General features: G+C 41.8%; 1 protein-coding gene across 2 annotated transcripts in view; it reads left to right on the top strand.

The window, feature by feature from the left end:
- UMOD (uromodulin) overlaps positions 1–13,287 on the top strand; it is a 248,946-nt gene that overhangs the window by 40,758 nt on the left and 194,901 nt on the right. Inside the window, exons 1-2 of one of the 2 annotated variants that reach the window (XM_069647170.1) lie at positions 4,612–4,632; positions 10,575–10,625. In XM_069647170.1, the coding sequence (XP_069503271.1) occupies positions 10,607–10,625 (19 nt within the window). In that variant the 5' untranslated portion in view covers positions 4,612–4,632; positions 10,575–10,606. Of the gene's footprint in view, positions 1–4,611; positions 4,633–10,574; positions 10,626–13,287 lie in introns of those variants that run through there. The other variant, XM_069647169.1, reaches the window with a different exon arrangement.

Here is a 13,287-nt window from a genome sequence, read left to right as displayed (position 1 = left end):
ACGGCACCGCAAATTGCGGTACTGTAATTAGCTCCCTGGTCCCTTTGCGGGTTGGTTTTTAACGCCTGCAAAAAGCAGGCATTAAAGTCTCCAACCCGCAAAGGGACCTCGTAGTAAGGCGGTAAGGGTTAACGGTCACCGGTACCATTAACGGTGACCGTTAACCCTTTCCGCCGTCCGTGTAATGAGGCCCAAAGTTTTGAAAGGAAATTTGAAAAAGTGTGAAAACATTTATTTCTTTGTACTCACAAATAAGAATTAAAACAAAAAACGGATTGTCGCAAGTGGACATGCATAACAAGAAAAAACTGGGTATAGAGAGAATATTAATTTATTTAAAATATATGTTCAATAGAGCTTTTAATGGTTACACACTCTGCCTTCTCTGTGGCACAAAACAAAGCTTCAACACACAATGACACTTTCCAATTCGGAATAAACAGGAATATATGACTTGATAAAATAGAGTTAAAACAAAGCACAGTTTTGATTTTAAAACAAGTTGCACATTAAACATGCCGGGCTTGATACACAGGGTTTCTCTGCATACTTAAAAAGGCTTGCAGTTTTGGAGACACACAGACGTTGAAGATATGTTTTATTTGCAGCACCTTTCTTTCTCCACACCAAAAGCAATGCAAAAATGGTTCTATCAAGGTCACTTCCTCACTCCCAGGAAAGAGTGTATATTTCACAATGGAAATTAACCTAGTTTCACTTTCCCCCAGCACCAAAATCCCAGGCATCAGTGATATGCCACACCCCTTTGTTTAAAGGTCAGGTCTAGGGAGTGGTGACAGATAGGAATTTTGTTTGGGGCCAAGGGCATCCCTTTGTTCAAATATTTGTATTTGTATTTGGGTTTCTATATATCGCGCTCATGATGGACTAAACCGTATAGAGGTGCAGCTGGAATAAATTCAAACGGAACAAGAGATGATTCCATAGCAGGAACTGCGGTGGGATCAGCAACTTTGATGAGGTAATTACCTTTGTTTGAACGAAAAAGTCTTGAGTGCTTTATGAAATGTATAGAGTGATTCAAGGGTCCTGATTTCTCTGGGTATAGTTTTCCAAAGTTTTGGACCAAAGACTGCAAATATTAAGTCTCCCCTTGAGATGCGTGCTGAAGGAGAACGGTCAAGATTAAACAGTCTCTAGATCGTAGGCATCTAGAGGGTTGATAACGTCAGATCTTGTCTCTCAAATTAGCTGGGCAAGTCTGTTCTGACATTTGAAGATAAGGGAGGCCACCTTAAATTTAATGCCCTCTTCCACTGCTAGCTAATGCAGAGCACGGCGAGATGGAGAAACATGTGTTATTTTACCCAGACGGAAAACCAATCTGATGGCTGTTTTGTGGGCTTTTTGAAGCCTGTGAACTTGCTTAGCCGTTTGAATGCCCATCAGCTGGCAGTTGCAGTAGTCCAGGTGGGCGTTCATTAGATCACCCACCACTGAGGCATGATCAGCATTTGGAATGTATGGCAGGGCCTGCCGTAGAAGTCTAAGTGAATAATAAACTGCATGGACTTTAGCTCCAACCTGGCCTTCACTACCAAGATTGTCTTGCCTGATGCAGCTCAGGTTCCTAACCTTAGAGGCAAACCTCAGTTTGGTGCCCAGGAGGGTAAGGATAAGCAATTCCTTATCAGCAATAAGAAGCTGTCTCGGTCCAAAGAGAATAAGCTCTGTCTTAGCTGCATTCAGTTGGAACTGATTACTGGACATAAATTAGCTAACTTCCTCTAGGCACTGTTAAAGTTTAGTGTAAGCTTATCAAAGTTTAAAATCCAGATGAAGATTTGAGTATCATCAGCATAGGAAGGCCCATAGACTCATCCCAAGAACCCTCAAAATCTCCATCAAAGGGTGCAGGTAGAGATTAAACAATAGAGATGAGTGTGAGGACCCCTGTTGTACTCCACAACCCATCTTAGTATGGTCCAAAAGCTTACTCTGCTAGCCTCACCTGCTGTTGACAATTAGTCATAAATTATTCAAACTATTTAATGTCATGATCAGAAACCCCACCCACCCATCTCACTCGTCAAGAAGGATATAATGGTTCACTGTATCAAAGGCCGCGGCGACATCCAGCATCACGAATAGTGATAGCTCACCTCGGTCCGCGGCCTCTAAAAGATCATCCTGAACGGTCAATAGAGCAGTCTCGGTTCCAAACTTAGGTCTGAAACCCAACTGAAAAATGTCCAACAGTAACTCTTGTTCCACAAAATCTTGCAGCTGACAAGTGACCACCTTCTCAAGGATCTTTGCGGGCCACGGATGTCCCGCAATAGGTCGATAGTTGTGGAGGGTGTCTGGATCCAGAATAGGTTTTTTTCAGTAAAGGTATCAGAATAGAGTGTTTTAGTCTTTTGGGAACTGTGCCTTGGTTCAGGGCTTTATTAACAAACTTAGTCACAAAAGGTGTTATTTCCAGAGACAGGCGCTTTGGTGCGAAGGCGGAGAGAGGGAATAAGTAGTCACTAGTGTGTTTCAGTGCTTAGATCAGCGAATGTAGAGGTGGCGGGCTCGTGGTCTGTGACTAAGTTGGTGCCACTAGGGGTTGGTCATTCGCCTGTATTGATGGATTCAAAACTATAGTTTGGGTTTTAGTTGCAATGTCAGTTTTAATGATTTCCATTAAAGGAGTTAACAAGATTGGCACGTACCAAAGAAGGTTCGGAAGAGACAACCTTACAATTAGTTTTGCAACATTTAGAGACAATGGTACATCATTCTCTAGGTTTATTATTTTCTGCCTTTATTTCATTGTGAAGAACATCTTTTTTAGCTTGAAAAATAGCTTGTTTATAGCAAATCAGGGCTCTTCTTCCCCTACAACCTCTCTCTGAGATTTTACTCTCCTGCTATTTTCGACCTGTTAAGCTAACCAGTTGCTATGGGTACGTCCAGACAGTGACCTTTTACATGAGATGACTGTGTCCCTAAAGGACGTAGTCAACGATTGTCTAGGAGTTCCCAAAGTTCTTTTGAGTCTGGCCTTGTAGGGCCGTCTAACCAGATGTTCCAGTCTCCCATAAGTAGTATTTCTTCATATTTCCGAGATTGTTAAAAAGGATTCAAGATTCTCCCAAAATTGTCTACAGGGTCCAGGAGGTCTGTATCCCAGTACTATGGGAATGGTGGATCTTGTAGAAAGGTTAAACGTTATGTGTCCCATCTGGGAATCACCCCCCCATTCAAGAACATTCAGATGTGAGATTTTTAATGCAGCCTTGTGAATGACTGCAATGCCCCCTCCCCTTTTGCCTACACAATGTATGCATTTTATAAGATACTCTTCTGGAACTCATTTGTGAAAGGAGCCCTGGGAGGCGTCCGATGACCAGGTTTCCATAATCAGGAGTAGATCTAAATCATGCTCCTCAATAAGCTCAGCTATTTCTGTAGCATGAACACAGACAGATCTAGTATTAATAAGAGCTGCCTTGATTCTAGACATTTCAGATTCACCCACCGCTGACTGTATTTTCAGCGTGCGTTTAAGGATGCCTAGGTCCCTGATTTCATTTAGCGTCCTTAATGAAAAATCACTGTGAGTGTTATCCAGCTCCTTCAAGGAGAGTGTATCATATTTAATGCCATCCACTGATATAGTTTCTCACGGACCTTGCTTAGTTAGTAATTTTAGGTCACTGTGAGGAGCTCCCAATGCCAGCGGTAGTATCACAAACCGGCAGCGTCACCTGCCGACTATCGACCAGGATGAAACAGGCTGAAACAGGCTTTGTGTCAGCGCTTTGCACTGACACAGGCCAGTTAAATCCTGTGGTGCCACCCAATCCCATTGCACGAGTGCGCGTCGCAGGGGGAGTCGGGAAATGTAGGATTAGGCAGATAATGTCACACCCTGAAATATATTACAGTGGGTTCCCCAAGGTGCTAAAAATTCATAAAATGCTAAATGTGGAGACTGTCAAGGAGCGCAAATCTGCTTCGCAACAATAGTCAAAGCATCGTAGGAAGCTGAACACCCAAGCAGATCGGCCGTGCTTACGTGGGCCAGTTAAATCCTGTGGTGCCACCCAATCCCATCACACAGGTGCGCATCGCAGGGGCAGTCAGGAAATGTAGGATTAGGCACGGGATAAAGTGCTATGTGCAGCTTCTAATCAATGTCATTGAAAATACATGTGCAAATTTGTTTAAGAAGGTTAAAACAGCTAATTTCAATAGATGCCTAAGTCAAGATCAATAAAATTGAGATAATGTCACACCTTGAAATATATTACAATGGGTTCCCCAAGGTGCTAAAAATGTATAAAATGCTAAATGTTGAGATCGTCAAGGAGCTCAAATCTGCTTCGTAACAATACTCAGAGCATCCAAGGAAATAAGAGGTTTAAGGAATTTTATCCTAAAACGTATCGGTTTAGGATAAGTATACCTTTTTGTTTAAAATCAAGTTGTGAAAAGGGGTATCAGTAGGGAATTTCATTTTTTATGAACAAGGACCTTTTTGTTTGAAAGACAAGGTTTGGGAATGGTGAGAATTATCAATTTCGTTTTAGGCAAGAACACCTTTCTGTTTTACAGGCAAGGTTCGGGAATGGTGACCATTATCAATTTCTTTGTGTGACAAGGACATCCGAATTACCTTATGTGAGTATAACTTAAATTCTGCTAGGAATAAGGTTGGGGGTTTAGAACTCCTCCACACTCCCCCCTCCGTCAATCTATTTGGGAGTTCATTAAATTAATATTCAGTCAAATATGCTAAGGGTCTACACAATTTGCCCCACTCAACCCCACCCACTATGAAGGGAAGATATTAAGACAGCTAGATCCCCCAAACACTTAATTTCAAATGGTTCAATTCTGTTTACATTGAACCTCTGTTTTGGGGTGCTCAATGAAGACAGGACTCCTCTTTGGACAGCACAGGGTCTGGTCACTTCAGTCAGAGATCGTCACCTGCTTTCATCCCTCATCTGGCTCTCCTTAAGAATCAGTGCCCAGTTTCTCTCTATCATGTAAAGTTCAAGGCCTCTCAATTGTAGGCCTCTCCAACCAAGTCAGGACGTGCAGCTGTCTCAGGATACCCCCAGGTGAATTCAGGGCAGTTCTCCTTCAAGATGTTTAGCAGTTCTCCTTTTTCTCCTTCTTGTTCTTTCTTTGTCTGTTTGTTCCCTTCTGCATAGAGCAAATTATTTTTAATATCTAAGACACACATGCAATAATTACAATTAGAAGGTGCCAGTTAATTGGTGGTCACTTTTTCATTGGAGGGTTATTCTCTCTTCTTCATCCCCAGAGCCAACCCTTCTCTGCCCTGATAGGCCCTTGGAGTCCCCTGATTGAAGTGAAGTGGAGAGGTGCACACCTTCTATCATTTACAAGTTTTTCCATGACAACTTTTTCCTTCAAAAAGTCCCCACATGGCAAATGTTAGTAATTTACTAATACATGCCATGGAATATAGATATTAATTGTTCCCAATTCATGATGAATTGGTGAGATTACTTTCATTTCAGTATTTTATTGCACGGGCACGCTATGGTTTAAACTAACTTAGGTGGGAATATGAAATTTCATAATCAAATAACTAATTTAACAAGCCATTAGCTCCCCAACCTTCAGATCTATAGCATTTTTGAGGCAGCTAGAAACACATTATGTAATGTCACTATAATGCCCCAAATATCATTAGAATGAAAATCACTTTAATACCATTGCCTGAAATGTAGCTCTAAAATTGACATCTATCACAATGCCATAGTTCTTACGGTTTCAAAATTATTAAATAAAATGACATTTGAGATGTAAATCCATGAGCATGTAGTTATACATATTAGTAAAAGTTCCATTTTTGGTTCTTGGTCTCATTTCCCTAAAATCACATGGTTCAGAGCCTTTTCAGTCTCTGGGCTAAATGTTTATTTTAGGGTGGGGTAAAAACATTAGCCTTTTGTTATTTGAGAGCTGATGGCTGAAGAGAGTCTTATCCGGCCGCAGATGGCTCACCTCTGCCCTCTGAAATCATGAGGCCCTGCTGGCATCTGACATTTCTTTCTTGTAATCTTGAGTTGAACACATTTCAAATCTAAAAGTGTATATTTTAAAAGATTTTCACCCACCAAGGAATGGCTCTGCGTTGGTCGGGCTACCTAGCAACCTAGCATACAGGAGCCTCAAAGAGATCTCCCTTCTAGATAAGGAGCCCCCCAGATCTGCCATGTGGGAAGTCACTTGCAAATTCTTCCCCGCAACTGGAAGCATTTGTCCGTCTTCTACTCATAAGAGATTTACACATGAATTTGAAAACAAAACAACATTTGCAATGATTGCATTTGTTTCCCTGTGCAGCATTCTATTCATTCGGGTGGCAAACTGAAAGTGAAAGGCTTCTGTTCATTCTGTTTGTTCACAATGGGCATTTTTCATGTTATAATGTTCCCTGTATTCACTTAATTTTCAGGGTGCACTGCATTTTAATGTGTGGTAGTTTCAATGACACAGGCCCATTTTTGGCTCTCACCCAACAATCTGCCTTTTCCCTCTTCACATACTTCTTTGTGCCATTTTCAGCAAGACACATATTTCCACTGACCAGACCCCTTCGCTGTGTTAAGGTTTTATGACTGTCATTTTTCTCTAGTGTGCCTTCCCATCCGAAAGAATGTATTTCAAATTGGATGCATAAACCTGCCTCTCCTCTCATATGCTGGGGCTATCATTAAACCCCACAATATCTTTTTGCTTATTTTTTCCTTTGCACCTTACAATTGCCATAGTTCTTACAGTTTCAAAATTATTAAATAAAATGAAATTTGAGATGTAAAGCCATGAGCATATAGTTATACATATAAGTAACAGTTTATTTTTTGGTTCTTGGTCTCATTTCCTTAAAATGACATGGTTCAGAGCCTTTCCAGTCTCTGGGCTAAATGTTGATTTAAGGCTCAGGTAAAAACATTAGCCTTTTGTTATTTGAGAGCTGATGGCTGAAGAGAGTCTTATCTGGCAGCAGATGGCTCACCTCTGCCCTCTGAAATCATGAGGCCCTGCTGGCATCTGACATTTTTTTCTTGTAATCTTGAGTTGACCACAATTCAAAACTAAAAGTGTATTTTTTTAAACATATTTCGCCCACCAAGGGCTGGCTCTGTGTTGGTCGGGCTGCCTAGCAACCTAGCATGCAGGAGCCTCAAAGAGATCCCCCTTCTAGATAAGGAGCCCCCCAGATATGCCATGCGGGAATTCACTTGCAAATTCTGCCCCGCAACTGGAAGCATTTGTCCGTCTTGTACTCATTAGCGATTTACATATGAATCTGAAAACAAAATAGCATTTGCAATGATTGCATTCGATTCCATGTGCAGCATTTTATTAATTTGGGTGGCAAACTGAAAGTGAAAGGCTTCTGTTCATTCTGTTTGTTCACAATGGGCATTTTTCATTTTATAATGTTCCATGTATTGCTTAATTTTCAGGGTGCACTGCATTTTAATTTGTGGTAGTTTCAATGACACAGGCCAGTTTTTGGCTCTCACCCAACAATCTGCCTTTTCCCTCTTCACATACTTCTTTGTGTCATTTTCAGCAAGACACATATTTTCACTGACCAGGCCCCTTCGCTGTGTTAAGGTTTTATACTGTCATTTTTCTCTAGTGTGCCTTCCCATCCGAAAAAATGTATTTCAAATTGGATGCTTAAACCTGCTTCTCCTCTCATATGCCTGGTCTATCATTAAACCCCACAATATCTTTTTGCTTATTTTTTCCTTTGCGCCTTACAATTGCCAGAGTGTTCAGCCTGGTTATCTAAATACATACCTAATCTTTATTTTCTGTACAATGTTGTTGAAGATGTGTGCTTTTAGGAATTTTGATTATTTTTAGGATTAAGTTGTATATTTTTATAGAAACTTGATTGGATATTTATTTTCTTTTGGTACTTTCCACTGTTTTTTGGGAAGTTTCTGTGGTTGATTCTCATCTCTGAAGGGTTTAGCATGTCCTTCGACTATTCTAGCATTATGGAGCTCCGGCATAATGCATAGAAGACATTTGTTGTCCTTCTGGTCAGAATAGGGCGTTGCCACATGGACATTTTGTAGATGATATTGCAAGTGTGTAAGTGTAGAAAATCATTGTGAAAAGTTACTTTTCCTGGCCACTTGTTGCAAATGGCCTGAACTACGACAGCTCCAACTCATGAGGGTGCTGCGAGGATGTGGATATCAATGTTCTTTACAACAGGGAGGGATTGCACCGGTCATGGATGACCACATCCTGCATAATCAAGTGATAAAGAGTTGTTGTAGTTTCCATGCTGCCTGCTACATTAATGTTTGTTGAACTTTGGTGCTACATTGTAGTAGAGTTAAACACTATAATAATGGCTCACAATCCATAACAATAAGATTCCCTGTCAAGCAGAGAGTAGATTATGTTGGGCTAATGCAATTTAATTAAATCATGATTTCACAGACACCATCTTGGAATGGTATACTACGCCTCACATTGTTATAATGTATTTGTGGTTGACCGCTCTGTGATAATGTGTCAGACACCATCTTGGAATGGTATACTACGCCTCACATTGTTATAATGTATTTGTGGTTGACCGCTCTGTGATAATGTGTCAGACACCATCTTGGAATGGTATACTACGCCTCACATTGTTATAATGTATTTGTGGTTGACCGCTCTGTGATAATGTGTCAGACACCATCTTGGAATGATATACTATGCCTCACATTGTTATAATGTATTTGTAGTTGACCGCTCTGTGATAATGTGTCTAGTCAGTGTTCTTTTTCCTTGCGCGGGAAAGCTTTGAGCTGCAATACATAATGATGCATATAGTGAATCAATCATGCTTTTATATTATCAAAGAACATTTAGACTTACAGGTTAGTGTTTTTGTAAAATAGTGTAATTGTTTTCATTAAGCTGTATTGATCTTGTGGGGAGTACAGCAACTGGGGCTGTTAAAGGCTCATTTTGTAGTTCCAATCGATGTATGGTACAGAAAAGCTTTTCCAAAGTAGAACAGATTGGCATTTAAAGCACTATTTTTCACTCTGTTATGTATCCACTCACCTCTCTCCACTCAATTCTTTGAAATCCATCTTGTGTAAAAATGTAACATAATTTACAATAATAAAGTGTTAGCGATTAATCTAATTGACAGGTGTTCACGTGTATGCAAATGAGGCCTGGCTGATTCGTGGGACCTGCTGATGAGTGTTGGTCAGATAAATAGAAACAGAAATAGGACTTCAGAGCAAACAGGGAAGCTTGCACTTTGGCAGATATAATGAAGGACATGCACATCTACAAAGCAAACATTGGCAAAGCCAATAGGTCTGGCTCTGCAAACTGAGAGGGGAAGGATTTATGAATACATCTCACACTCTCATTAACAGAACCTGACACTTTGGCTCTGCCAATACATGCTTTAATGCATTGATTATTACCTTTATGGCTTACCACCAGACCTCCTTCTATGAATTAATTATTAGGGCCCTTTCATTCCTTCTATACTTCATCAAGCCAACTACCTTCACATTTCCGGCTGCTATAACATTTCTCATTGTTGTCATAGTATAGATTCTGGCCTCTTTTACATTAAAACGTGCCCTCCTACACGAACTGACCAATCAGAATGTTTTTCAGTGAACAATAAATCACTGTTTCATATACATGTATGTGTGCCGGTATTCCAGGGTACGCAGACACAGTCCCGGGCTAGTAAGGAGCTTTCTAGGGGTAGCATATGGGACCCCGGGATCCCCCTAATTGACATCCACGGTCACTCCCTTCCAGTGTGTTTTTTTATGGATTGGGCTTCACTCTGGTTCTCACTAGGTCCTGACAAATGCAACAGCAATATTGCAGAAACCAGTCGACCATAGTGGTTTTGAGTGTCTATATTGATGCCTGACACACAAACATACAAATATCGTTTTAATGTGTGTTTTTAGGTTTGCATGGTCCAACCCTGATTAAATAAAATGAAAGTATCAGACTTTGATCATATTCAGTCTTTTTAATCATTTGTTGGTTTAATATTTTGGTAATTCATTCTGCATTCCACCCGGGTGAATATTTTTCAGTGCAAACAACAGCCCAAAACCTCACCACATCCTCACTATAATCCAGGGCACAAGGTGAATGCAATGCATCCTTGCCACCGAGGTCAGCCAACCAACTCTAAATCTAAATTGAAACCGAAAAGGATTATAGCGCAGAGTGGTTGGCTAGCTAGGCACTATTTTCCTTTCCTTTTGATAGGCTGCACTCCAGAATTCCCTAAGGTAAGGCCTCAGGAAGAGGGGCAGTTCTGTAAATCTGAGTCCTCTCTATAAGCGTTGTGCTCTGCCACGGTAACTATCTACAGTGCCAAGATTAATAGACATGAACATTTGACTTGCTTCCCCCAGGCCCCCCGCCTTGGTTTTGTGTGTGAGATGCAACAAGTAAACAATCAGGTGATAATGATGGTATGTACTAGTTGTTAAGATCATGATTTGTCTAGAAAGAGTACATACATTGATAAAATGCACTAACACCGCTGTTTGGGCTTTTCTCCGCAGATTCTTTATTGAGGAGTAATGAGAATGTTAGCATGTGCGCCTCATCAACAGGTAAGGCGGCGTCTTGCATCTTTACAGCAAGGGGATTGCATGGTTGCTCAGCCAGGGCTTCTTTCAAAGCATAGTCACATACCGAAGACGTGCATTATGCAGTCAGATGATGGAAAGTATCCTGGTTCGGGATCATTAGCCAATGTTATGCCAATGATTAATCATGGGCATGTTAGAAAAAGTTTGATTTCAAGGTTTTGGGCCTCATTACGAGTTTGGAGGTAGCCATGCCCTTAGTAAGGGCATGTCTACCCCCAAACTCGGGTCCGGGTTCCCTGAATGGGGAAATAGCGGGCCATTCCAACCTTGGAGGGCCCGGTATATCCCCATTCAGGGAACCTGGACCCGGTACACCGGACCCGGTACATCCCAATTACCATTTGAGCCCCCACAGGGCTCAATGGGAATGGGGAGGATGCTAACAACGGGCCTGTTAATGGCAGGCCTGTTGTTAGCATCCTGGGCTGCTCGCTGGACCCGCTAAGGACACCTGGTTTTACCAGGCGTCCTTGGTGGGACCCGCGAGCAGACCTCGTAATGAGGCGGTAGGAGGTTAACGGTGCCGGCAGCTCTACCGGCGCCATTAACCCCCTACCGCGAGGGTCGTAATCCAGCCCTTTGTCTTTTTACAAAATGACAGCCAGCATTTTACATGAACATGCGGAAACTGCTCACATTCAACAGTTTTAGTCACAATGCCACCCAATGCCAGAGTCACATATTAACATACCAAGGAAGCTCCCGGAGGGCCACATTTGAAGGTAGCATGCAGTAAGAGTGCACACCTGCTTTAACAGCCAAACATGTGGCAGGATTGCTCTAATGCACATAAAACAGGTTTTGTCTACAGTCATATAACATGTGCATTGGTGTGAGTGTGCAGTGGTAAAACCATATGACGGGGCAGACTGACTTATGGGGAACTCTCCATATTTCCCGGTAGGCCTCAGCACCCTGGGCCTCTTTTGTGTGGTATTTCCGCATTTTTTGATAGGAAAAGGGTTGGGCTTGCTGAAAATGTGCAATTTGGGGCCACTTTGAACATTATTTCCAGGGCCTCCTTTGGTTCCCAGTCCACCTCTGACCATACTATGTTATTTAGAACGTCAATTGTTTTAAAAGCACTACTTAATTATGAGTTGCAACCACGTGGAATTTGCACTGCCTGGGCGACCTAGAAAGTATTGCATGCATGGACTAAATAGGTGTTATGTATCCCCATGTAGCACTTGCTGTGTATTCCATGTGCTAAACATCCCATCTGATCCCAGCTCGTCATTAGTTTGGTGTGGCCTCATTATGATGGTAAGGGTAAAACGGGGTATTCTAAACACCTCTCATTTTTAAAATACCAGCCAGCTCCGAGTTGGAATTACATGTGATGTTTGCTGCATGGGATATACAGTAAATACCGCACTGGGTAACTATGGATTATTTACCCCATGAAGTAGTATCCATTTCCCCCGTTTCATAAATAGTCTATGTACTCCTAACTTATTTAATAATTAGGATGCATTTTATCCATTACAGATATTTTACCACCACACTTATGATGCCCTTGGTATTTTAAATTCCATCCCTTTTTGCAAATACCACCTAATTAGGAATCACATGGGATATTTACGATATATGGTAGATAAAAGATTCTGCGTGTGGTAGATAATTCATGTTTAACACATTCAGTACTTTTTATGTACCCCATGCCATATGCACACTATACGATCCCAACCCATAATTAGAACATATTTAATAGGTATTTAACATGCAGCACGTTTACCATTGCCACCACACTCACAATGAGAGACCACATGTTTTGACCATTACAATCACACTTATGATGATTTCCACCCCAATTGACGTGTGTCTCAAGTATGCTTCTACCCGAATAGAACGCAAACACAGTATTGTCCCCAGAGCAACAAACAGATGTCAAGTAAATTATTCCACTTTGAAAGCTAATTTTAAAATGCTAGGACAAGGCCATCGTTATTGATCACCTCTCAATCAATCGGAATGTTCGGAAAGAAGTCAATAACTACTGGTATTGACTGCATTGTGAACATTCTGACTTCAAAAGCAGACAGTGAAACCGCAATGCAATTTCCAGGCAGGGTTTCTTTCTACAAGAAACTTCCCCGTAGGGAGGACGTTTTTCTCAGAAACATTCAATTTAACACAGCAGAGGGAAAGCTAAAACGTCGGAATGACAGCAACGCCCAAAGGTCCTTTACTCAAGGGAGCCTGCAGGCGCTGCTGCCTTGCCCGCCGGTCCTTATTCCGCCATCTTCCCCTGTTTCAGTTTCACCTGTTTGGACCTTTATCAGACCGGCCATGACCAGAACGTGGAGTAGAGGTTTGCTTGGCACAAAGTGGTGGTGCAGTGTAAGGAGAAGCCACGTCGCAGAGTGGCAAGGTGAGCAGGGCTAAGAGGCGAACAAGCACATGAGTGTTAGCAACCCACCAGGAGTAGGTGCCTGATGCCCAGTGCCGCATCACGTAGCATCAGTGGCTCTTCCTGCTTTTTGGTGCTACTCATGGTGTGCTGTCATTCTATGGGACCGGTGCATATATTTACATACAATTGCATACTTCTGCCAGTTTGTACAACAGTATACATTAGTACACCAGCACTAGTTGCGGAGTGCTGTGGACGAGTGCAGTC

This window comes from Ambystoma mexicanum, chromosome 2q (genome assembly GCF_040938575.1).
Source record: "Ambystoma mexicanum isolate Mex_15411 chromosome 2q, UKY_AmexF1_1, whole genome shotgun sequence".
Lineage (NCBI taxonomy): Eukaryota > Metazoa > Chordata > Amphibia > Caudata > Ambystomatidae > Ambystoma > Ambystoma mexicanum.
Note: the sequence above shows the minus strand (reverse complement) of the source record. Positions and strands in the feature narration are given on the sequence as shown.